This window comes from Parasteatoda tepidariorum, chromosome 11, assembly GCF_982258835.1.
Source record: "Parasteatoda tepidariorum strain Cologne lab strain chromosome 11, Ptep-v5.0, whole genome shotgun sequence".
NCBI lineage: Eukaryota > Metazoa > Arthropoda > Arachnida > Araneae > Theridiidae > Parasteatoda > Parasteatoda tepidariorum.
Genome location: NC_141765.1, coordinates 37,167,020 through 37,194,963, shown reverse-complemented (window position 1 = coordinate 37,194,963; position 27,944 = coordinate 37,167,020). Strand labels below are relative to the sequence as shown.

General features: G+C 29.0%; 1 protein-coding gene and 1 long non-coding RNA gene across 2 annotated transcripts in view; one reads left to right on the top strand and one right to left on the bottom strand.

Moving 5' to 3' along the window:
• LOC139427066 (uncharacterized) overlaps positions 1-27,944 on the bottom strand; it is a 72,186-nt gene that overhangs the window by 17,537 nt on the left and 26,705 nt on the right. The window contains exon 2 of the long non-coding RNA XR_011638227.2: positions 8,743-8,868. This is a non-coding gene — a long non-coding RNA (uncharacterized LOC139427066). The remainder of the gene's footprint in view (positions 1-8,742; positions 8,869-27,944) is intronic.
• On the top strand, positions 122-27,905 carry LOC107443756 (proton channel OtopLc). The gene is made up of 7 exons (XM_087155394.1): positions 122-271; positions 13,270-13,419; positions 16,129-16,255; positions 19,588-19,783; positions 20,308-20,462; positions 23,707-23,953; positions 26,050-27,905. Exons 2-7 carry the CDS (start codon positions 13,286-13,288, stop codon positions 26,982-26,984), a joined length of 1,794 nt encoding a protein of 597 aa, XP_087011520.1. The 5' UTR covers positions 122-271; positions 13,270-13,285; the 3' UTR covers positions 26,985-27,905.

Sequence of the window (27,944 nt, the reverse complement as noted above, 5' to 3'; positions counted from 1 at the left end):
ACTAAATAATCGTGAACTTCAACAATGAACTAGTTATGTCCCGAGTGAAAATTAGGAGCAACTGTGAAGAGCCTAATTCAATAAAATTGTGTGCTTGTAGAAAGGTAGAAAAAAAGGCCGTTTTACCCTTGCAATTTATCACGTGATCTTAAATTAGTTTTATAAAGGCCACTTACAAAAAAGAAGAGGCAATTTTTCAAAGCTATGTCTCCGTTATTATTTCTGTCGACTTCAAATTCCTCAATGGTCATAACATGCTGTGATGTGCTAAGTATGTATTATTCATTTTTTTTTTTTGATTTCACAATAATGAATACTTTTATTGCTTGTTATTAGTAGCTAAAATTAAAGGTAGGTATATCATTTCTAATAAATTATTCTTTAATCGAAAAACCAATGAAAATTTATCATAAATTAAATAGTAAATAGCGTTAAAACTATTGTAATCTAAGCTAATTAAAGAAATATTGATAGTTTGGAATTGAAAGGTTTCGTTTTTTTCAATAATTTTGTTTTTACTTCCCTACATTATTTAAACATTTCTTTTCAACTTAAATTAATTATTAAAGAACTCTTAAGTAAAATCTGTTTGTAAAACTAATCAATAAATCAGTAGAAGAAATAACGTTTTGGTATGAAAACTGATTAAAAAATTATTTATTAAAAGGGATTCCTTGCATTGAATTTGAACATATTTATAATTGTTAAGGGTTTTGGACGCGAGTTTTCTTAAACGGCAAAAAGTTTGTACTATTTCGAACTCATTATTCCTTCGTACTCATTATTCATTAGTTTTTACAATTTCAAGAGTTACATTCAATAATATGCTCGATATCTCACTCAGCAGTTATACTATTATTCTGATTACTATTATGCCTTGTTTTCTTTTTCCAGACTTTTGAAAATGTTATTATGTAGTTGTTTTTAATTTTAAATTACCTAAGAAATTTAAGCATCTGTTTAAAAGTTCACAACAAATTAAATTATCAAGAATCTACTCATTGGCGTAGCACAAGGAGAAGTGGTGTACCCAATGCGAAACTTCATAGGGGCGGCAAAAACGTTAATATAAACAGTTTCTATTGTGTTACTCCGTAAATTTGAATTTATTTAAGTATAAATTATTGAAGGGCCCTACAACTGTTATGATTTATATCTTTTTCATAATTTTTTTTTTTTTTAGTTTCTTTTCCAATTATTTTTAGAGGGCATCAAAATTAGGATAATTTTTTGCTTCTTTTTTTAAAAAAAAATTAATTTTTGGAAGTACTTAAAGAGCAGAAATTTTATATGTTTGTTTAAATAAAATATAAACAAAATTTGTTTACCTCTATATATTTTGAGAAATGTATGCTATAGTTATGTGTGCTATGCTAACTGTTTTGTATTTAATGCGTATTATGCTATTAGTAAAAAAAAAAAGTCATAAATTATTTTTCTTTTTTTAAATTTACGCTCTAAGTTAGTTATTCTTAAATTTTTTGAAGGAAATTAAATTATTGGAACCCATAATTCAAATCATTTATTAATTTTAAATGTTACTTTAAAATTAATAAATGATTTGAATTAAGCTAAATTTTCTGAAAATTATTTGAGAACTTGAAAATGTTATTTCTTTTTTCTTAAAATATTTTTTTTATTCTCAAAATCCTTACACTGGTTGTAGTTAAAACAATATTCGTTAAAAATAAGTTAGCAAAAATTTTGATAGTTATGCAAATAAAAATTTGTTCCAGGTAATAGCGATTATTCAGGTGAAACTCTCTTATTACTCATAATTGGATGGCAAACCGACAGAAAAAGAATGCAAACGATGTCAAATATTCTGTGTGCGACTCATTTTTATAATAAAATTAAAAAACATTTAAATGCAATTAATACTGATTCAATGTTAATAAAAATATTATTTATTTTTTAACAAATGTATTTATTATTTAGTTTAGTGCTGACGTAAAATATCCTCAGTGGTAGACGGATCATGAGATAGAGTCCCCTTGCCGTCAGGCTAACTGTGAGAGGTTTTCGTGGTTTCCCTCTTCATGTAACGCAAATGCGGGTTAGTTCCATCAAACAGTTCTCCACGAAGGCAAATTTCTCCCGATGCTTGATCCAGGAGTTTCCTTGTCTTCTGGATTGGTTTTAAAATTACAAGGCTACGGAGTTGAAGATTAGTAGTAGTAAACTCAAAATTTGGGTCTGCTGTTCAACGACGTATATAAAATAAAAATATAAAATGTATTTATTAGAACCGTGGTTGTTCAGGAGGAGAGCATTCGCTTCCCAATGAAATTCAATATTCGCCCCCCAGGTTCGAATCCTAGCAATGACTAGTCTATACGAATCCTGCACCCGATTCGCACCGACCAGAGTGCTGATAAAAAAAGAATCCTCAGTGGTACATGGATCGTGGATTAGAGACCCCTTGCCATCAGGCTAACCTTGGGAGATTTTCGGGGTTTTCCTCTCCGTGTAACGCAAATGCGGATTAGTTCTATCAAAAAGTCCTCCACAAAGGCAATTTCTTCCCAATACTTGATCCAGGAATTCCTATGTATTCTAGATTGGGTTCAAAAATACAAGGCTTCGGAGTTGATCCTTGGAAATCGTAAACTCAAAATTGGGTCAGCTGTTCAACAACGGTTATAAAATAAAAAAATATTAAAAATGTATTTATTTCATTTTTGAAAATTAATTTCTGAATTTTACGAAAATCATGATATCATTTAAAAATAATCATGTTATTTCAAATATGCTCATGGGAGCGAACTTAAAAGGAATCTGAGTAATGTTATTATGTGTAGTAATTATATTAAACTTAATTCTCAAAATTGCTCTTAGTTCAGAACATTATACCTTTAAGTTAACTACGTAAACAGTAAGGTCAAGTGAAGTAATTTTTTAATAGTGTCTTAATTAATTCAACTACACAGTTTCCTTGTTTTCGTTCTTTTTCTTTTTTTAAAAATCATTTTGCACAGTAATGCTTGAAAAAGTTACTACAGTAAAAGCACATTACAGTAATTCTCGATACATCTCACTTCGGTATATCGCGTAATCAATATATATATCGTTACTTTTTATATCACCTAAGAAAAAATTCAAACTACTGAAAATTTTTAATGCCTCAGAATTCCAGAAATTGTAGTTTTATTTCATTAAGAAAAAATGATCATCGTTTTTTATAAAGTCATAATTTCAAGTCAAGAATTTGAGATGCCTAAAGATTTGAGAATTTGAGATGCATAAAGTCAAGAATTTGAGATGCAAAAAAAATTTTTTTTTGGCAACTGATTCAAAGTTCCCTGTTTCTTAGGATAGAAAAGTTATTTGAAAATCATTTACCATTCTTACGTTTAAATAACAAATAATAACTGTGGAATTAAAAGTAAAATAACAATAAAATTAAGTGTTATTGCTTATTGTTATTAATTAAGTTGTCTTATATGCTATCACTCATTAATTTCAATAAACCTTCGATTTTTTAAAAAATCTTTCATAAAAAGCGAACTAAATAGAGTGCATTAATGAATTATTAATGAAGCTGTTGCTTTTAAAACGTTTAACCACTCATTTCTGCACTAATCATCAGTAAAAATATCGTTTTAGCACGTTATCTCTAACTTTAATTTACTTCATTATATTATGCAAAATACATATGAGGGTAGGCATATCATTAGGACACGTATCATTAAATGAAAATGTTTGTGTGGGCATGTTGTGGCTCTGTGAGAGGTGATTCAATGCAGTTGGAATAACATTGGATTTTAAATTTTAGACAGACCAGTGTATGTGTGTTTTGGGTGAGGGGATCACTTATAAAGGGGATTATTTAGACTAAGACAAAATTATGTTGTATGCTTTCAATTATGTAAAGTAATAAGTGTATTGACTTGCAAAAAAAGCAAAAAATTGAAGCTAAAGTTTATTAATTTGCATATTTCTTAGAAAAACTATAACATGGGTGTATTGAAGTTAATGAGTAATATAGTATATGTTATTGTTTGGTTATTTTACTGATACTTCCCATTCTTTTCTAACATCTCAAGAAGCAGGATGCAATCAGAGGTTACTATTGTATTTACTTTTGATTATTTACTTTTGATCTAGTGATAGGATTTTCACGTTTTAGGATTCAATTTTAATGGTTCGAGGGCTTAACCTTATATATGCTAATTAATTAGTGCAGATGATATTTTAAGTCACGAAATCAAACCCCAAAACGTAATTTCTCATAATTTTTTTTTTCTTTGACGGATTTGGAATTTTGATCCTTGAAAATAGGCTGGCTAGTCGCTACCTAAAAAATATGATTCCTATAGTTTAATCAAGAGAAAGATCAAAAGTTTGAACCCCTTAATGTTAATTCCACTTTTTGGATATTTCAACATATCTTCAAAACTAATGAAGTGAAGCAAAAAACTTTTACATGCCATTATAAAGCATGTTTATTCAAAGATAAAAATATTTATAATAATTTAATATTTATTATTATTTATTTTAATAATGAGCTGAAAGTTTGAATTTAAAGGTATAAAATAAATTGCACACTTTTAATCTTCGTAGATTTAAACGACAAAATCCAAAATTTGAAAAGAATCAGTCCATTAGTTAATTTAAAATAAATCTTTAAAAATACGACTTCTTTGAGATTATGAAGTTTACAAATAGTAAAAGTATTATTGAGGGGTTCAAACTTCCGAAATTTCTCGCGCCTAAATTTTGGAGCCATATTTTATAGATTGAGGCTGATTGGAAAATAAATATTTAGAAATACGACTTCTTCGAGATTATGAAGTCTACAAATAGTAAAAGTATCATTGAGGGGTCCAAACTTTCGAAATTTCTCCCGCCTGAACTTTGGGACCATATTTTCTAGATTGAGGCTGATTGAAAAATAAATATTTAAAAATACGACTTCTTTGAGATTATGAAGTCTACAAATAGTAAAAGTATCATTGAGGGGTTCAAACTTCCGAAATTTCTCCCGTCTAAATTTTGGAGCCATATTTTATAGATTGAGGCTGATTGGAAAATAAATGCTTAAAAATACGACTTCCTTGAGATTATAAAGTCTACAAATAGTAAAAGTATCATTGAGGGGTCCAAACTTCCGAAATTTCACCCGTCTAAATTTTGGGACCATATTTTCTAGATTGAGACTTCCCCTTTGCTAAGGGCGTAAGAGTCAGGATTACGAGTGCCGTCGCATAAAAAAATATATTTAATCACGAAAAGTACGTTTTTGTGTCTCATATATTAAATTTAAATATTGTCTAATCTAATTAATTGGCACATTAAAGGTTAGACCCTTGAACCATTAAGATTGAGTGGTAATTTATTTATACGTGAAAATCCAATGATTAGATCCAAAGTTGTTCAGTGTGTTCGCTTTTTTCATCTTGCTTATTGTAAATCCACACTAAACGTGAATTTTCTATATCATTAGAGGCGGTATTTTATTAATGGCATGGTGATATCTTTAACTACCTTTTAACCCGTTAATCTCAGTACATAATGTTAGCTTCATTTTTTTGAGACTTTTGTGCTAATTTCCTAATAAACTATATATTTTTTTCTTTTTCAAGAATGATCACATTGAGGTTGGTTAGTCAGAATAGATAAAATAGCAATAAATAAACAGAAAGTCTTATTTTAAAAAATGTTTTTTTTCTTCCTTACTTGGTAATTTATTTGTTACTTATGTATTGTCTGAATTAATGGAATTGGCTTCGTTTGTTTATAAAATAATATCTAAATGTTGGGCTCATTTTTGATTTCATATTAATTGAAATTAAACCATTTCCTTTTGTTTCATATCACATCTTTAATGTAAAAGGCTTAGGATAAAACATAAATAACTAAATTCAGTACTTTGTTTGAAGGTACAAAATTGTTTGTGTAAAAAGTTAGTTATAAAGTTCATTTTTGTGTGCAACAAAATATTTTCCCCGATACTCTTCAATATTATTTTTCAGCTGATGAATAATTTAATTTCATGTTTTTTATTGTACTCCACTTAGTTTTTCATTATTTTTTTTATAATTCTAGTTTTTTAACAATTTTGATGTATTTCGAAAAAAAATTATTATATTTTCCGTTACAAATGATGTTTCGATAAATGCTTCAAGCTATAACTTCATAAATATTTCAAATATCAAACTTTTTTGACTGGTATAGGATTTCACATAATTTACAAGATTTTCAAAATCATAAAATTTATATTTTTATCGAATAATTGATGTTCTGGGAAACACATTATGGGCACTAATGGGAACAGTTAAAATTAATTTATGTGGGAAAATTATGCTCTAAAATAATAATTAAAAATATTTTTTTCTGATACCGTAATTCCTCTGTAAGCGCAGAATTACAACTACTTGTATTTAGTCAGTTAAAAAAAATTCCGAATAACTTTTAGTCTAATGAACGGATATACATGTATATTAAGATGCATTCTAAATGGGAAAGAAATGTTTTAATTACCAGACGAAAAAAACGCCTTTTCTTGAAATAAATATTTTATTTTGACAGATTTGAACTTTTTAGCCTCAAATACGGGTTACTTCAATCTGGAAAATAAGGTCTTATCGAATTCTTATGAAAGTTAATGTTACTTTTATAGTTAGCGATTTTCTTTTCAATCTCTAAAACTAATCACGCAAATTTTAAAAATATTGCACAAGTTTGAAACTCATTTACCCAAATGGATTTAATAAATACAGGGTCTTTATAATTAAAGTTCCACTTTGAAATGGCTATAAAAATAAAACTACCCGATCAAATGTCATCAAACTTGGTAAATGTCTATAAAAGATCATAGGATTTTAGTTCCCGCAAAAAAAAAAAGAAAAAAAAAAAAAGTCAAAAATTTAGCACCAGCGGAGAATGGCGCTGTATGCAATAGTGTTAAACAAATGTGAAATATGCAAATTTGTTTTACACGTCATGTGACTTTGCAGTTATAAAAGTGAGGCGCCTTGTCTGAGCTGTCAGTGTTCTGAGTCGACAATGTCTGTTACCATGCAAGACCGTGCTTTGCTCGTGAAATATTACTATGAATGCGACAGCAATGAACGGAGGGCTTTACAAAAGTTCCGTACTGTAAGAGGAAAACGCCGAGGTCCAATGACACCGCAAGGTTTACGGCAAATTCACGGTAAAAGACATGTAAAACAAATTCGTATATTTCACATTTGTTTAACACTATTGCATACAGCGCCATTCTCCGCTAGAGGTGAATTTTTTAACTTTTTTTTTTTTTTTTTTTGCGGGAACTAAAATTCCATGACCTCTTATAGACGTTTACCATGTTTGATGACATTTGGTCGAGTAGTTTTATTTTTATAGCCATTTCAAAGTGGAACTTTAATTATAAAGACCCTGTATTTTTTAAGTATTTTCAACTTCTCACGCTGTGTAATTGTGAAGAACAAAATTCTAATTTTGAATAAAGTAAGTTAAATACCCAACAAGAAATAAAAAATGCGATTTTATTATTTTAGGTAAGAAGGTCCTGTTCGTTCAAATTTTCTCGAAAAGTGAATTTTCTCTTAAAGCTCCGAAAGGTTTGCTTACTGACTTGATAAGAAGCGTTACATTTAAATCACAGATGTAATGAGAAAAAAAAATTTTAAAGAAAAATTTAAATGTTAAAATACATCATTTTTTACATCATCAAAATATATCATTTTTTATTTTATTTTTTAGAATATAACTGCTAATGTTAATGCAAGTTTCCTGCTGTCACGTAACTGACGCTACATTTTTACAACAAATGGCTTTCAAATCAAACTAGCATATTTTGAATAATTCTAATATTCTCTCTTATATATTGGATAAACGAATTCGAATTGAAATAATGACCTATCTATTATTTGTGACAGAAATCTTAAGACAATTAGAATTCATAATTAAATTATTTTCCTGCTGTCACGTAACTGACACTACATTTTTACAATAAATGGCTTTCAAATCAAAATAGCATATTTTGAATAATTCTAATATTCTCTCTTATATCTTGGATAAACGAATTCGAATTGAAATAACGACCTATCTATTATTTGCGACAGAAATCTTAGTTAGGACAATTAGAATTTACAATTAAATTATTTTCCTGCTGTCAAGTAACTGACACTACATTTTTACAACAAATGGCTTTCAAATCAAAATAGTAGATTTAGAATAATTCTAATATTCTCTCTTATATATTGGATAAACGAATTCGAATTGAAATAATGACCTATCTATTATTTGTGTCAGAAATCTTACTTAGGACAATTAGAATTTACAATTAAATTATTTTCCTGCTATCACGTAACTGACACCATATTTTTACAAAAAATGGCTTTCAAATCAAAATAGCATATTTTGAATATTTCTAATATTCTCTCTTATATATTGGATAAACGAGTTTGAATTGAAATAACAACCTATCTATTATTTGTGGCAGAAATCTTAGTTAGGACAATTGGAATTTACAATTAAATACTTGGTGGGTCATTTCATATATGTTCCCTCGATTTATTATAGATTGACAACTCTTATATATCTAAAGAACTATCTATTAATTGTGATGGAAATCTAAATTATAACAATTAACATTTGCAATTATATTCCTGATGGGTAAGTGCGTACGTTCCCTCTGTTTATAGGTTGACAATTCCTATATATCTAAAAAGTTTTTAAAGTAAAAAAGTTTTGAAAAAGAAAGGAAGTAAGATAAATGATATAACAATTCATTACCGTAACGCAGATTTCTCAGTTGGCTCTAATTTTTGTTCCTTCGCTTTGAGTAGAACTCATTAATGTTATATTTTCAGATGACAAGACGTTGTCCTCAACAGCGATTAACATTTGAATGCATTTATCCTAAAGAGAAAATGATAAAGTAAATTAATTTCGTTGTGCATTTCCAATTAATCAATTTATATCATTGTTTATTACCAGGGATAGGATTTTAATGATAAATGCATTTTTTTTTTTACTTCATAGAGCATGAATCTGTGTTCTTTTTTTCACTTTTTAGGTTTTTATTTCTTTCCTCAATCATTTCTTATGAATTTTGTATGATATTTTTCATTTCAACAGCAGTTGCTTGTGAATTTTGCTTTCTAATTAGCATAAAGTTTGCATTGCTAGGCGTTTGTGCTAAACAAAGTTTTTCAAGACATATTTAATTTGCTTTTGGACAATAGGTATATATTTTTACTATAATTTGAAGAACATTAAAAACATATAATAAAATTGAGTTCAGATGTAATAAAATTGAGTTCTTAGTTTTTTAATAGCTCTTAAAATTTTTCCAGTTTAGAACAAAAAAAAGAAGAATTTTTGTGTTTTTAATTTCTGGATGATTTTGTAAATTCTACATAGATAATTTGGTCTGGCTGATATATGTAGTATTTATTTTCATTCTAATATCTAATAATTAGGACATACTTATCATATTATTATCTGAAATTCAATTTTCTTTTTGTAATTAAAATATTATGTTCTTTATAATAACAACACCGGAGACCAAATTTTTTGTTGCATTTATTCAAATACTAGATATTGTTTTATTCCGATGTGGGGATTTCAAATCTGTAATAAGTTTTGCTGCTAAAACTCCAGATATTTTTAAATGACATTTTTAGTCTATTTTTTTTAAATGTACAAGTTTAAAAACATTATATACATAAACGTTATACACGTTATAAACGTTAAACACGTCACATAAATGATGCGTCAAACTTCTAGGGGAGTTAGGGCACATCATCTGGATTTAAATTGTCGATTATCCTTCCGATTGTGACTTATTATCCTTGACCTATTATCTTTCTCTATTACGACCTGTTCAGAACCCCACGATTACCCATAGCGGCGTATAGCGATATTTTCGGGCATAGTTTCTATGTAGTTTTAATCCTGATGGCCTATTTTAACTCCCCTAGAAGTTTGTCAAAACATTTATGAGATTCCTTGATATATATATATATATATACAGTGAATTCGCGATAACTCGAATCTGATAGGACTGACGAAAAACTTCGACATATCGTAAGTTCGACTTTCCGTTAGTTTCGGTTTGGGACTTTCAAAATATTGTCGGATTATTTAATTAATGCTTATTAATTACAAATCTTCTAAATGCTTACAATATTTAAGATCATTTTTCTGACAAGCCATTTACGATTAGACTGTTTGAAGCACTTTATAATACCCTGGTCCATCGATTGCAACTTTGCTGTTGTGTTTGGCGGGGGAAACTGCAAGTTTACTGCTTTCAAATTAGGTAGATCACTATGCGTTGTGCATTTATCCATAAAGAGTATCACTTTTCTTTTTTTGGCGAAGAATTTCCGATCCAATTTTCTTACATAGTTTTCAAGTAAAACTGATGTCATCCAAAACTTTTTGTTAGACTTGTAATCCGAAGGATACGTTTTTACATTCTTGAAACATCGGGGATTTCGATATTTTCCGATAACAAGTAAGGGCAATTTCTCTGTCCCAGACGCATTTCCTCCAACTAGGACAGTCAAACGTTCCTTGCTCATTTTACCCCCTGAGCAGTTTTCATCCTGAAACATCATAGTCTTATTTGGAAGACATTTAAAAAATAAACCCATTTCATCAATATTGAAAACATCATTTTCACTGTTGGTAATAAATTTGTAAATTTGGGTTGGTTGTAAATTTGGTAACTTTTCGTTTAACCACTGTTCACATACTTCAAGAGGGACAGCTTTAGCTCCTCCATGAAGAGTGCGAAAGACATTGTGTGTGTGTGTTGCAAAGGAAGGGGCAAGATATCAGCTCCTAGGTTTTTTTTCTTGCTTTAAAAGATCCACAAAAAAAATCGAGTTAAAGGGAGTAAAATTCGAGTAATCGAGAATAATTAACATGAAATTGAAGATAAAAGGGTCGGGACCTCATAAAAAAATCGAGTTATAGTAATATTCGAGTTATCGTACTTCGAGTTATAGCGAATTGACTGTATATATATATATATATATATATATATATATATATATATATATATATATATATATATATAACATTTTTAAACCTGTACCATTTCGATGAAAAATAGACAAAATTTGAATAAAAACTGGTGCTCAGAGAGGGAAATTAATTGAAGATTTGATATTAACGATACTAAAGTATCAAAGATCTGTTAAAAAAAATCTAGTACAACCAAAAATGTTAAAAAAGGAGGGTGGGGAAGAAAAAAATGTTCCCCGGTGTAAAGAATGTTTCTTTTTATGACAAAAATTTCAAATTAAGAGCTGAAACTTAAAACCACTCGCAGCGCATAAATATATAGTAAAATTTTCGGAGTCTTAGCGGAGCTCGAGCCGGAGCTTTATCTTATTATCTGGGAGCAGAGCTGGAGCATCAAAAAATTTCGGCTCCGGATCCCAGGGCACTATGATTTAATGCTAAATTGTTATTAAAGTTATTATAGTAAAGTTATTATAATTGTTATTATAGTTTTTTTTTCCTTTTTTTTACATGTCGCATTAGCAAAATGCTTTCAGTAATAAAATTAAGGTGCTTTTCTAGTACCAACTACCTGAATTTCCAGATCACCACAAATCTTTGTTTTCCTAACTCACGTGACCACAATATAAAATAACAGGCGTTGTTTTCTTTGACCTAAATTCATTGTTGAATTAAATGATCTAGTATGTCGATTGTGTTTTCTACTAACAGTTAAGAGTCAATTTAAAATTTAGACTGAAGTCTGTTATTTGGGATCTGAAATGTGTGGGCGGGTCTTTTGAAGGTTGATTCAATTTCAAAACAGGACTTTCTTTTTCGGTTTCTTTCCTTTGATGCCGTTTAAGATGGAAGAAAGCCAAAACACTTCCTGATTAACTATTAGTTGTTTGCAAAAACTCAAGGAGAAATCTTGAAACATGGAACTGTCATTTCTTAAAAAATTAAATCCATATTTTATAATCTTTATTACAATTAAATTTAACTAACAAATATACAACCGAATAAGAATACCTAATTTGCCACTTTTATATTACGTAAAAATTTACCAAAGTTTTTGTGGAATTGAAGATTGGAGTTAACCTCAGAGTTATGTTATTTATAATTTTGATAATATTTATATATTTATTGATCTGTGAAAATTCAAAGTGGTTCAACTAAGTTTTCTACTGTTAAACCACTATAATTTATTTGAATAGTGGTTCAACACTACCTTCAACACTACCTCAGGTTCAACACTACCTCATTTTCAGATATAGAGATTCTAATACATCTTAAGATCTTTCACGTCATCTCACGATGACGTGATTGATCTTAAAATCTTCACAAGGTCCTTCCTCTCCCCACCGAACCCAACAGTTGAAGGGGTAGGGATATTCTAAATATGTTTTTAATAATTTTTATTTTTCACAAATAAACTAATGTTGGATATTTACTTTTCTAGGCAATATTTTTCGATGCATGCAAAATGTAATTCTGTCACCCAATCTCAAAATAATGCCAACACAATTCTGCAATCGAAAGTTTTTGATGGGTAGTTAAATAGTATACAGCTGCCTGTTTTTAGATTTTTGATATGTATTTTTTGATTTTATGCAACAAACGTTAAAAGAATTTTTTAACGTTATCCAAATCGGTTTTCATCAGTTTAAATTGCAATAAAATTAGATTTTGAAAAATCTGAAATCCTATAAACGTGCAGCTATTACTATTATAAATGCGTATTTATTAATTATTTACTCAAAACCACAAAATGCATAATTTTATTGCCTTAAAATTTTGAGGAAAAATTCATAGAATTTCTAAAAATTATCGAGTGCTATTTCTCTTACTCTAATAAAGTGGTCCCTTTATTTTCTACTTTTTTTCGAAAGGTACTGCTGTCTAATAAAACAATATAATCAAAAGTTTGTTAAGTGCAAAAAAATACCGAGAAAAAACAATTTAAAAATTTAGCCAAAAATCCAAGGTGGAGGAGACAGTGGCCTCTTAAAGCACAATGAGGGTATTGTTTTTCATGCCTTGTCTGACTTATGGTGGAAGTGTACTAATTTCAAAATGAAATGATTTGTATGTGCATGAAGTTAGATTAATTTCATTATTTCAATATGTGGAGTTTGATCACTATTAAAATAAGTCCTTAATTTTTACTCAATATTTCTCTGAATTTTTCTGTACTCGATCAAAAAGTGTAATGTGATAAAAATATAGAGAAAATTATACATTATTTTTTTTATTAGGAAATTCTATTAAGATTATATTTAACCTATAAATAATGTTATTTAGATAAAGACTGAGAATCATGGCATCGCAAGAAACAGAGTTGTGTGTTGGTGGGGATCAAAAAAACGATCAAAAGAATGTTTTCATAGTGGATCCTGGAAAGCAAAACAATGATCATGATGAAAACAGTATTGAGGGTATGACGTCTGAAAGGTAATTTGTTTAAGTGAATAATCAACTATAATTCTGAATATATCATGTGGTGACTATTCTGATTTAAAAATTTTAAAAAAGTTACTTCTTGTGTAAAAATTTTAATTTCATGATTTTGTTTGAGTATGCTGAATTAAAAATGTTGTGATCGTTAGTAAAAATACTTCAGAGAAAAAAGATTCCTCGAAAGATCCTTCCAAGTACTGAGCTGAAAGATTTTTGGGATTCAAAATTTCATGAATTTTCTTCAGAATTTAAAAAAAAATTTTGAATTGTGCGTACTACTCAAATTTAAAATTATATTTTTCTGTAGAACAAAGGGGGCTAGTATCATTACAATTTTATATATAAACAGGACTACCTCACTTTCTACCCTTTTTGGAAAGGTTTTTTATAGTGGTAGCTAAGATTATGCAAGTTATATCTTTGTTTTGTAAATTTGATTTAAAGTTATTTTCCGCACCACTGCATGTAAATTATTTAAATATTCATATGAAACGTTACTTTTTTCAGTTCTCTCATGGTGAGGCTCTTAAAGTTTTGACAAAATTACCGAAAACTCTGAAAGTGTTAGTTTTTAAATATCTACCACTCTATAAATTATTCTACAGAAAGCGTAGTAGTTGGCAGCCCTGTATAAGCAAAAAAAAGTTTACTCATAATCATTTTGAACATATCCTATACATTTTTTATTATTACTTAAACGTTTATCTTTATTTTGAATAAATTCCACAAAAAAATAGGGACGAATACTTTTCGAATATTTTTTTAATGTGTTTGTCCACAAATTTTCTGCTCTGATCCATGACATACGAATAGTGAGGACAATAGTCATGAAATTTATAATCTAATTAGTTGTTGCTTATAAAAAAGCAAGTAAAACTAAAATGAAACTTATTTCAACATAAAATATTATCTTGGATAAATAATCTTAACAATAGTTATTCCAATAACTGTTGAATTTTAACAAGTGATAAATTATTATTAACAATGACACCATAATATCGAATATATTAAAAACACTTCGTAAAACAAGCTACTGCAATAGAAACTTATTTTTAGTATTTATATAGTAGAGAAAATATTGTCTTATTAAGTCAAATTTAGTTTTATTCTCTTAAGTAGTTTGAAAAACCAATATTAAATGTCCTCAACGTTTCAAAACAAAAATCTAATTTTTTTTTTCGAGTACTTGACACCGTTTCTTCTTTTTCTTATTTAAAAGGATTAATTTGAATTCAAATAAGACTCGCTTTTTACTTTTTAATTTTTATTTTGAGGGGACATTTTTCATGAAGTACGTTATAAATATTGAATTTACATAGTGAGAAAGGAACTCTCCCTTTATTTATCTCTTCTTGATCATTTAATAGTCACGAATTTGTTTGGGATGAAGGATAAAGGATTATTTTTACAATTTCCTGCAAGGAGCCAGAGAGGTTAAAAAAAACTCTAAAAAAGAGCAGTGATAGAAAAAAAGAACCATTTTGCGTAATCACCTGCAATGATAACAGGGTAGAGTCATTGGAATTTCGAAAGTTAACTTTAAAAACTGTTAAAAAATTTTAAAAAATTCAGCGGTAATTAATATTTTGAATAGAAATCAAATAAGCTTAAAACACGTTAAAGCATTAGTATTTCATAAATTTTGCATTTTGTAAGAACTAATTGAATTTAAAAAACAAAAAAAATATATGGAAAGAAATTATTTGAAAAATCAATTAAAACTTTATAAAATTAAACTAATTTAGAAAACAAATGTCTTAATAAGCGATATATTGTTAATACATATTATTATCATAGAAAGTTTAAAAATATCTTGTCCTCAGTAGTTCTACAACTATGTGGCCACATTAGCTCGGTGTAGTTATTTGTTTATGTAAGCTTATCGTTAATTTAACAAAAGGCAAATCAAAATTGTTTTTTTAAAATATGTAATAGGCATATTCATAAATAACATAATAATAAAAGTAGTTTTCAAAATACGTAATAAGTATGCTCATTTTATTATGTTATATTATATTATATTATATATCACTATTTTATTATATGAAACAGAGAATGAAAATTATATAAAATAGCAATCAAAGAAAATTAAGAATTTATTTTTTTCATCTTGAAACAATTGTTTTTTAATTCGCTATTTAACAATCAAGTGTGTTGTTAGGCAGCAGCATAGTAAAGTATAACAAAATTTTGTTAATCTGCCTGAAGTTGTAGTGAAAGTTAAGAAAAATTTCTGAGTTAGTAATAAATAATAGAAGTATTTTAGCTGTCCACAATTACAGCAGATTCAACACTCCTTCCCATCTATGTAAAAAAAAATTAAAATTTTTATAAATTTCATGAGGAATTAGCAAGCAAAAAAATAAATAAGTAAATAAATAAAACTATTATGTTTTTTTAGTTAGTTTGTTTTTAGTTAAGTTTGTATCAATATATATATATATATATATATATATATATATATATATATATATATATATATATATATATATATATATATATATATATATATATATATATATATATATATATATATATATATATATATATATATATATATATATATATATATATATATATATATATATATATATATATATATATAGATAGATAGATAGTGAGAGAAATTGTAGAAAATATTATTATTAGTGAACTATTACTGAGTTAAAGATTTACTTCAGATTTATTTTTACATTTTTTCAGCAATCACAATAACGAAGGTACAGCTCATGCTTTAAGTGGACTCTATGCTCAGATAGTTGTAGTTATTGCAGCTGTATTAGTTTTTACAGAGCTTATTAATGGTCCAGTGCCATTTTTCTTTTTTCATGTAAGTATGTTTCGCTTATAACTTTTCAAAAAATTATTAGTTAAACAAAGTAACAGACTGCACTGTTATTCATTCGAAATCAACAATATGTCCTTTTACCGAAAAGTTATTCAATTCTTTTGTAAATAGATACCACATATTTCATTGACAGAATTTAATAAACAATTCAAAATGAAAGGCAAGAAGTTTAACATTCATTTTTGTGTTCACGAAAAGTTTATATAAATTTAAATATTCAAATTGAATTTAGTAGTTTTGTGGCTAGAGCTACTGCAAATAATGGTTTCAGTTAAAACAATAGGTAATTATTTATGAAATATGCTAGTTTCAATAAGTATATTTAGCAAAAAAAACTGTTTTATGGCATTTTTTATGTGCCGAAAATTAGTTTTCTAATTCATAATGGGTGCGTAAAACTGATAATTTTCGGGTTAAAAATTAGTGGTTTATTACAACGAATCATTTCCTATTTTATCTATCCCTCTTTTTTCATTAGTATACATATTTTTTGTCACACGTGAATACTGATAAATGATTCATAAAACAATATGCCCCATTGTGTGGTATTTTTGTGTACTTTTGCATTCTTGGGACCTGATTTTTAATGATAATGGCTACATTTAAAAAAAAAAAAAAAAAAAAAAAAAAAAAAAAAAAAAAAAAGTCTCAATTTACGTGTGCAATGTGCTTAGTAATGACCAACCTTAATGCATATTTTCAGAAACCTTGTCAAAAAATTATTAATACACTGCTGGACAATTGCTAAGGACGGATAACACTATCATCCATAGCAACCACAAAATGAAAGGCAGCAAAATGTGGAAAATTAGAATAAGTGCGGGATATAGTAAGAAGAGGTATGAGTATGCAAATTTTTTTTACACGTCTGTTCATCACGTGATAGCGCTGATAAGAGCTTTAAAGGTTTTGACGCGTGTGGAGAGTTGTTGTTTCAAGTTAAAGTTTTACAGGAAAGATTTAGATGACGAACTTGAAATTTTCGGCATGTCTTCCCGATGTCACTTAGATGATTTTAAGCGTGGTCGAATTATTGGAAAGATCGAAGAAGGGCGAAAAATAACAGATGTCGCCAGGGAGTTCGACATCGCTCACAGCGTTGTTTCACGGCTGTGGAAATCATTTAAAACTACTGGAATGTGCAGTAGGCGGCACAGGGGAGATCATGTTAGAAGTACGACGCCTGCAGAAGACAGAGACATCGTCCTATCAGCAAAAATGAACAGGCGCACCACAGCTCAGCAGGTGGCAAATCAGTTTCTTGCTGCCACAGGAAAGCAGATCTCCCGAAAAACTATTGCCAGACGTTTGAGGGGAGGAGGACTATACGCCCGCAAACCTGCTGTGTGTGAACTATTGACCAGACAGCACCGTACTGCCCGTTTGCAATGGTGTCGTGAGCATCAGAATTGGACTGAACAGGACTGGACATGCGTACTATTCTCAGATGATAGTAGGTTCAGTCTGTCATCGGATTGTGGACGCCAACTGATCTGGCGCGAGAGTGGTACTGGTTATCGTCCAGAAAATATCCAGGAAAGGGACCGATATCCGACATGCAGTGTCATGTTGTGGGCCGGCTTCATGATGAATGGCCGCACGCCCCTACATGTGGTTGCGAATGGGACTATGACGGGCCAACGATACATTGATGAAGTTCTACTTCCTCTTGTTCGTCTTTTCCGTGGTGCTGTCGGTGATAAATTTGTTTTTATGTACGACAACGCAACATGTCATCGAACACTCGCTGTGCAGGATTGTCTAGACAGCGAGGGTATTCAACGTCTCGTATGGCCATCACGTTCTTCAGATCTAAACCCCATTGAAAATGCTTGGGTTGCTTTGGGGAGGCAACTTGCTGGTCGAAACTATCCTCCGACAAACAAGAACACCCTCATCCGTGCACTGACAGAGGAATGGGATAAATTGCCTCAACAGCTGCTGGATAATGTTGTGCAAAGTATGATACGACGTGTAGAATGCTGCATCACACTCCACGGTGGACATATCCCGTACTGACACCTTTCCTCAATTTGTCTGCTGACATTTAGATGCATTGTTCCATTTTTTCGTACACAGCATCAAATGAACATTTTTTTTCTTTCAGATGTTTCATAGCTTTTGTACTTTCCAGAACAATGAGTATTCTTTATTCTAATGTCTGAACAGTGTGGCAACTATATTTTATCCTACTAGGCCTCATGTCTCGCTTAATGTTATGCTACATTGCAATTTGTGATCCGTCCTTAGCAATTGTCCAGCAGTGTATTATATTTATTATATTAATATATATATATATTAATATTTAACTCATATTAATATTTAAACAAAGAAGCAAAAAAGTTGTCGAAACCTAACGAATCACTTCTGAGGAAGGCGAAACTGAAAACATCAAAATCCGTTTATTGGCAGAGAAACCTGAGAGGAGTAGGAAAAAAAATTATTTAAAACATCTTCAAGTTTCATAAGGCAATCAAACTGGTTTTGACCCTTTCAATACCTCCTGATACCTCCGTCGATAGCGTTTTTGTTTCTTCTCAGCTTTAATATTACTTTTTAACCCCTAAGTTATGTACGTTTTTTACTTTCTTTTTGACAAGGATTTTCAAGATAAATATATAAATGCGTGATTACGTAATACAATGTATTTAATTAATTTTATAAACTATACTTGGAGTAAATGTAAAAATTACTATAGTTTCGAAACAAAGACTCGAAAAGTTATATGCACAACAGAAAGAGATGATCTTGATGGATTTTAAATTTTCCTAAGCCTAGAAATTAAATGCACAAAATTTACAAAAAAATATTACACGTGACAGGCATTTTATAATATGGGCATTCAAGACAAAAGGCATTTCCAGGTAATAGGACCCATCTTTCCTGTAGATAATAAACTCCCTGATATATTTTGTTTACTACAATTTAAATTCGAACATAGTAAAAAAAAAACTATTAAATAAATTATCGTTCTATTTTCACGTGCACTTTTCAAAAGTCTTGAATAATACTAAGAATTCGATTTATTAGATATTAAAATAGACGATCTGCTATTTATATTAATTTTTATTAAATACTTAAAATTATCAAGTATGCATAGCTATACATAAAACGGCATGTTTTTAAGTTTTTTAATTTCTTTACCTCACCAATATATGTTTCGCGCGCGGTAAAATAACAATATATTTTATAAATAACAATTTATTAAAATTATCAATTAATATTTACGAATCTACGTTTTACGCCGTAAAAACTTTATTGAATTTATAAATTTATCGTAATATATTTTAATGACTGATATGTATAATTTACAGGGATATTTGTTTACATTTCTGGTTGGAGGGGCGATAATATTCTTTATAATCGCTTATGTGAATATGACTCTTAAAAAATGTCCTGGAATGTCAAATAACTCTTTTGAAGGTAAAAGGAGGTCAGTTTTCTCTGCTCAATTTGTTCGAAGTTTGTTCTATTCAGACATCAGTATATTTCTCAGAATAGGATCAGTCGGTAAGTATTTCCCTTTAACTATATTTTAAATATACAGTATATAGATTAATAAGAAATTTAAGAAAGTTGTGAAGTATGAGAAATTCACATAATTATAATTCTCTTAAAAGAAACTGAGATGACTGGGTACTAGCTTGAAACATGTCGTCAGTTATTTCCAACTTGCTAATTTTTGAAGCTGATCAAGTTTTTAACCAAGAAATAATATTATTATTTAAATATCCTTATTTGAAACTTTTACTAATACCTTATTTAAAAGTTTTACCGAATCTGTTTTGTTTTTAATTAATTTTTAGACTTAGTAAATTAATAAATAAATTACAAAAAATTATTAATACTAATTAAATTTAAACTTATTAACAAATAAAAAATAATAAAATACAATATCTTGTATATAGTGTATGTGTGTGTGTGTTAAACGTCCTATTATAATAATAAAAAATAAGAAAAAATAATTCTAAATGTCATAAGAAAAAAAATAAGAAAAAAAATTCGTATTTACTTTTTATTATTTTTATTTATAGTTTTTGGACTGGGCGCTTTGATATCTAGTGGTTTAGAGGTTTCTTCTGTTTTTACTACGCCTGATGGATGCATAGATGAATTAAATATGATACAGCCCATACTACTAGCCTTATTCAACTTCATACAAATGCATTTTCTTTTTATGAGTACTAAGGTGAGTATAGTATAAACATTACATTAGAATCACGGGTAACACACTATTTTCGCGGGTGGTGCGCTAAAATAAAATTATTCCTGTTTAACGCAATATCTAGTATATAAGTTAAGTTTGATGAACGTCAAAATAAAATAAAAACAAATTTAACATTATTAAATAGAGAAGAAATTCGTTAAAAATTTATTGCAATATTATGAAATAAAAATACGCAAAATAAGATCAAAGAATGAAATAAGATTAGAATAATAATAAAATAATTTCAACAGAAAAAAAAAACTTATCAAGCATTCGACAAACTTTTGGGAATTTTCCACGGATTTATTTAGTTATTTTCAGATTTAAATGTTGCTTGAACAAGACGTCCTTTAATTTAATTACGAATATTTAACCCTGGCAACAATATTTATTTTTGAAAGAGTGAAAAAAGAATAATTTTATTTAAATTTTGTTAGCAAAAATAATGATATTGTAAAAAAAAGTTCACTTCATCAATGAGTGAACCGTAATATTAAATTTTTTATTCAGTCTACTTTTAAAAAATTTATGAAAGTGTACTTTTAAGAAAATTTGTTAGATAGTAAATAAATAATTTGTTTTTCATTCAAATTAATTAGATAATATTGAAACTAGGTTCATGAATGGAACCTGCCTATTTTAACGAAATCAGTGGTATTTCCAGTAGTGAGCAGGGGTGCAAAGGCATTTGCCCTAGGCATATGCAAGTGGTATTTATTCGTTTAAATTGTATCGACGATTTACAACTTTAAATTTATTACCGCTTCTTTTAGGAACAAATAGGATTTCCAAACAAATTAGGAGATTTAAAATATTGTAGAAAAGATTACTTAAAAATTTTATTTATTTAAATTTCAGAAAAAATCTATGTTTTGCAGTAAGCAATTAAATTCTTATAATAGAATAATTTCCGCTTATACAGGGTTATTCATAATTCCCTCCTCCTATAAACGCCATTTTTCTTTACTGCAACTGGCTTTAGTGGTACATGTTACTGCCATCTGCCGGCAACTGCTTAAATTAAAACTTGAATACTTTCGGAATAATTTAATATGTTCTTTTTTGCCATATTCGTCTTCGTTTTTTTACTATAACGCTTCGAAACCCCGGAGGGAATTATGAATAACCCTGTATTTACCCAAAATATTAAAATTCTAGCTATAACTAGTTTTCTTATGATTAAATAAATCCTAGATGTAAGTCATGGCGTAATATTGTTATTACCTGATTATTTTTTTACGTACGGTGCACTCATTATGCTGCCTGTGATTCAAGAGGCGAGAAATTTGGAGCAAAAGTTTGCAGAAATACTCACTTTGTCGCATTTATTAAAAAAAATATAAGTATAAAGCATGGGTACCTGCAAAGGGGCTAAGAAAGGGCTTTTGCACCCCTAGGAAATCCTACAATTAAAAAATTACAGATTGCTGTAATTCTCCTTAACTTATTTTCATTATAAATAATTATGATTAATGCTGTTTACGTGTTGTACTGAATCTATTCTGACTTCTAGAACAGTCGCAAAAGCTGCATTTTCAATTTATTACAATAATTAAACAATATTTTCTGTTTAATTCGAAGATGTAACAAAGATATTTAAAAATAAACAGAAAAATTATGGATCACTAGCCTAACTGCTCTTTTGTTCTTAATAACATAATTAAATTTAATAACATTGTTCTTAATAACATATTTCAATGGAGCATGTTTTTTTGTTATAAAATTTAAATATTATCAAAAACGTGAATTTTTTGCCTTAATTTGTTGGTTTAGTAGATTTTGATTCAATTATTAAAATTGTGTATGAAAATTTCTGATCCCCATTTGCAAATTTAATCTTCAGAAAAAAATTATTATTTTCTCCTGATGCAACCCTCCCCCATGAAAAATTTCTGCTGGCTCACTTGATACAAATTTCTTTTCAAACTTTAAACATGTTATGAATGCAGTTGTAAAAGCGAATAATTATATTCGTTAGAGAGTAAGATTTAATTTAAATTTTTACCAAAATTAGAAAAACAGCAACTTAGATTAAAATTAACTGTTATCCTCTTCCCACTACTGCGGAATTTCTTTACCCATATTATTTAAGTCAAGTTTCACTTATGTTTATTTAATTCCAAAGTTCATAGCTGTGCCCTTGGGTAAAAAAAATTGAAAACCTCTAATTTAGATGAAAGAAAAAAATACTTATTGATATGTATGCTTCAAAATGACATATCATAAAGCAAGTTCACTGCTTCCAAAATCATAAAGAATAAATTTTAAAAAAATAATAAAAATATCGTAATAATGAATTAAATTGAAATATACAGATAGAACATAAAGTTTCTTTTATTTAAAAGGTTTTAACAAATTAAAAAAACACCACTAGAAGAAAAAAATATCTCAATATATTGAAAACTATGCATACGTTTATACGAAACAAATCAAAATATGCTTTATTGTCCCAAGGAATAATCAGCAAATGATTAAAATAAAACCATTGCTGTCGTCAATCAAAATGAACTATCATTATTTTTCATAACTGAAACATTTTGTAATCTTTTCTCCTGTATTCAAATAAAATTCTGATAAATAGCTTTAGAAATTAATATCCAGAAAAAAATGTAAATTAAAAAAAAAGTTAAATAATAAAATTTTCCTTCTCTCCAGCGAAATAATTCAATGCTTCACTTTGGGTGCTGACTTTTGTTGTGCTTATTATGCATTGGTTAAGACAATAGTTAGAAATAAAAGTAACGATAATGTTGCTACTAGGTTCTTAGAAATTATCAAGGTGCAGCATTCTCCTTAATCTTTCATTAGGCTAAATTGAGGTGTTCTGCAGTTCAGTTGTTCTTACATTATATTGCTCTTGCATTTATTTCAAACTGAATAAAAAAAGAGAAAGTAGAAGCGTTTATGCTGGTTGTAAATAGTTTTCTCAAGGTCACATTATTTCTCTTTTCTCCACACTTTCCCCCTCTCCATTATCATAGTTTCGAAAAATTTTGCTTTTTTTCTCACGGTGGTGCGCTTCAGTAAAAAATTGGAATGCACTAATATGTGGAAAAGCAAGATTTTCCGAAATCATGGAAAGGGAGAAAGTGGAGAGTGGGAAAATCACGTACCTTGGGAGAGTGGGAAACCTTGAGAGATCTATTCTATTTACAAAGAATAAAGTTCTACTTCAACAGCAATTTATGAAAAATAGAGTAATTTTTTATACGAAATCTTATTATAGGAAATGGCAAGTTCTTTTCGTTGGTTTCGTCATATTGCACTTATGCACTTAGTGGCGACAAATCTAGCCATATGGATTAGAATAATGATGTGGGAAAGTGCAAAAGATTGGTTAGATGCGACTCATCACAAACATAACTCTAGTGTTGAATGGGACCATACAAAAATCAATTTTAGTCTGCACTCTCTGGACTCAGATGAAAAACATCAGGATGAGTTTTATCATAAACCTCAACATCGAGTACACAGTAAGCACATTTCTTTATTATAGATAATTGATTTTGTATAATTCTGATTATTTTTTATGAAATTACCATTAAAAGTTAATTTAATAGGAAATCGATTTTATAATAGCATTTAGGAAAAACTAAACTTGTTTGTGTTTGCAATTAACACCACTGTTAAAATAGTAATCTGGTTTTCCCGTTATCTTTTGTTGCTCCCTAATAGATTTCATATGAACTTAAGGAGTTGTACAGTTATAAATAAATCTGTCATCCCCCCTATTCTCGCTAGTTCTGCTCTCTCTCTCTCTCTTTAGTATGCCTGTTAAGGCAGAGAGGTGCGATTGTTTTTCAGTGGCGCCATCTATAGCCAAGAATTCGACTTCTGCCACACCGGTACTTCACACCCGTTTATAGGACTGACCCAATCATACATCCATTCATTCATCCACAGATCGTAATTTTGACCTGAATCAGAGAAAGATCAATCACCAATTAAGTACCCCCAGAAATATTGATTTGTTATGGGAACATGGAGGACTTTGCGACTCGATGCATTTAACGTGATCCGTCACCATTTACTACACAGGGAGTTTTCGGCCGGCGGGATTTGAACCCACGAACTCTCGGACTTGGGGCCCAGCGTCTTACCGACCAGGCTTTCCCGGCCCGCTAGTTCTGCTACTGGAAATATATTACCAACTGCGTCAGTTAAAAATAAACAGTTTATGAATTGAACTGGAATCACAAATCATGCACGATAGAAATATGGACTTTTGATAATTTAATTGACTTAAACAATACATAGCAACTGAATTAAACAAATAGATGTTTATTGATTTTTAATCTTCTTCCATTTTCTTGTGTTTGAGTCCCATTTTGCGTAACAAAAACAATTAATTAGTGTTATGTTTTTTTCGAAATCAGTATTCGACCTAAATTCTGGAGGGAAAAATCACTTTTTACAAGTTAAATAGGTGGTGACATGCATGCTTCAAATATGGCCTCTGAACCATATTTTAGTTTTGAAATATCAAAATAATAATAAAATTATCTGAGTTTATTTATATTATTTTAGGAAAACTACCTGGTTTTAGAATGTATTTATATACTTATTTTTAATTTAATGCTATTAATAAAATTCATATTAATTAAAGTAATGTTATTAACTTTTTATTATACTTCAAAATCACAAAATTTCCGAAAGTGTTCAACACTAACTCAAATTAAACTAATTATAAACATACAATACTTAAAATGTCGTTAGTTTTTGAAAAAGGCTTATTTAACTCAAATCAGCTAGTGGTTCCCTCTTATTGTTCCCATTTTTTTAAATAATTTTTAATATATTTGGTGGGTTGATTTTAACCACGGAAGCATTGTTTTTCGAGCAGTGTAACTTTAAGCTATTCTTAAGATTAACTCATTTGGGCTGAATCTCGAATTGCAAGTTTGTAGAGAGTAGAGGTAAAATTAAGAAAAAAATTTTTTTTGTCACATTTAAAAAGAGTGTACATAATACAATCAACTTCAGTTTAAAAAATTTTAACAACTAAGAAAATTTTTTTCGTGATTGCAAAAATAACATATTTGATAACCTAACTTCGCTGCTTGTCCGAAAGTAAAACTGATGGAGAAAAATTGTTTTGAAACTTTTTCACAAAATGTAATAGTCGCACTCAATTTTGAAATTTCATGCACCGAGCGAAAAAAATCTTTAACAGCAATTTTTTTAAAAAAAACTAAAAGTTTTTCCTTTTTATTTTTTGCTTCGCAATTTTCAAAAAAAAAAAAAAAAAAAAAAGAAATGCTTTAAAAAAAATCCTCCTCCTTTTCATTTTATTCATTTTTGAAATTCTTCATTAATTGAATTTTATTTCGTTTAAATACAATAGTAAAAATCAATTTTATGCATAAAAAAATTCTTTATTCCAGTGTTTTCAAATATTTTATTCCAAAAAGTTTTTTTTTTAATTTTCTTCCATCGAACAATTTTGTTAAGTAATTTTTTTCGCTATTTCCTAAAAAAAATTTAAATTTGTGTTTACAAAACAATGTTTCTCCCCTTTTTATTTTAGTCATTTTTAAATTTCTTCATCAATTGAATTTTCTTTTCGCAGCTACATCCAAATGTTTTTGGGAAAGTTTCAAAGTACACAACGAAACAGAGGGTTTGATGACTTATCATGTCTGTGTACAAAACTCTACAATTGGTGAAATATGGGAGAAAGCCATGCCTTATTTGTATCCCTTTATTGTACAATACAGTTTAGTTGCCACTGCTATTATTTACACAACATGGTCTAACCTGCAAGTGCAACGAGTCAAACTGCAACGATTTGCTGCTGTTTCGGTTTACGGCAGAGAACAAACATCAGAGGATATTAATTGCGGTGGCTCTACTCGTGGCATGTTTTTAGGATTTTTAATTCTTGTCGTGGGAATTATTGCTGTTGTATTATTTTTTGTTCTTGCAAAAGATAGAAGTTTCAATGTTCACTTCATGATTGCCATAATAGAATGCGTTATATTTGCTCTCTCTACTTTGATAATAATAATTGGAATAGTACAGATTAAGAAAATGAAGAGTAAAACATCAAGACAAGGAAAGTTATCAGATTTTCTTCAAAGAATAGGGTTGCTGGCAGTTTATGTATATGGTATTTGCAACATCATTGTAGGCGGAGTTTATATTGATACATTGGAAAGTTTTGTCTTATTTATCGATGGCTTCTTGATGGTTGTTCAAGCATGCTTGCAATCATTATTTATCCATCAAGTTTCAAAAAAGAGACTTAGTCCCTTGAACATCGATGAAAAGCCTGGTCGTCAAGTTGTTATCTTCCTTGTGTTTGTCAACATTTCTCTTTGGATCCTCGAGTCATTTACAACTCAAAGGCAGCTGAGAAGTCAACTGCAACTGAAATTTTATGGAGATATTGCTTGGCCTGTAATAACAAGAATCATTATGCCTTTTGTCATTTTCTATCGATTTCATTCAGCTGTGGCTTTATTGGAAGCTTGGAGGAAATCTTACCGTGTTAAGCAAAATTAATGAATGATACAATTTGCCAGTACTATTTGCCTTCCTCTAATAAACTAAAAACTTCTTATGTGCTGATGAATATTTTTAAAAGAACAATATTATTTTATATTTTTATTCATGTATAGCATATATAATTAAGTCATTTAATTTGAAAACCAACTCAGTCCAATTTTAGAAATACTACGGAAGGAACTCAACCCAGGCATTTGATTTCAAATCAACAACTTTAAAAAATACTGTGGAAAGGGGTTGAATGGCATCTGGCATTTGATCCAAATGACCGAATTTTCAACTTCTATGATTCAAAGCTCGCATCTTAAGTATGCTCTTTGGGCACACGGAAAAATCAACTCGCCCCTCATTAGAGGTAGCGCAGATCCGTATTTGTACCGCCCGTCAGAGAGGAAAGAGTTTTAAAACTAAAAGGAATTTTTTTTGTACTAGCCAGAAAACAAAATTAAAAATTTTGAAACATTTATGAAAGATTGTGGAAGGAATAGTTTTCGATTGTAATCCCTCAAAGTGACTATTTAGACAAAAATAGACTATTTTGGAAAAATGTGGATTTATCTGGTTTAAAAAACAAATGCCTTAATTGTGTGTTATAAAAGTAGCAGGTGTATTTTTAAATTGGTTCTTTAAAACTTTTGGCATGTAAGTATCATAACCATTGGTTTTGATTACAAAGGGCAATTGTATTTTCATTGCTGAATTCGACGAACAGCATGACAAATAAGCTTAATATTCATTCTGGCAGAAATGAATATTAATTATATCGTGGAATTTCGTTTCAATATCATTACTTGCTTACAATTTTAATGATATATCTTTTTAATGATACAATTTTAATGATATAATGATATATCACATATTCTGCTGGTTATGTTAACGCTGTATGAGAAGTAAATAAAATTTTTATACGATTTTAAAGCATTTTGTCATTTGTATAGAAGTGTCATATTTAAAAAA

Excerpts from the sequence above, each read along its gene's own strand:
- LOC107443756 (XM_087155394.1), top strand. The coding sequence starts at position 13,286 with ATGGCATCGCAAGAAACAGAGTTGTGTGTTGGTGGGGATCAAAAAAAC. Across the intron at positions 16,256-19,587 it reads TGCCATTTTTCTTTTTTCAT|GGATATTTGTTTACATTTCT; the intron begins GTAAGTATGTTT and ends TATAATTTACAG. Across the intron at positions 19,784-20,307 it reads TCTCAGAATAGGATCAGTCG|TTTTTGGACTGGGCGCTTTG; the intron begins GTAAGTATTTCC and ends TTTTATTTATAG.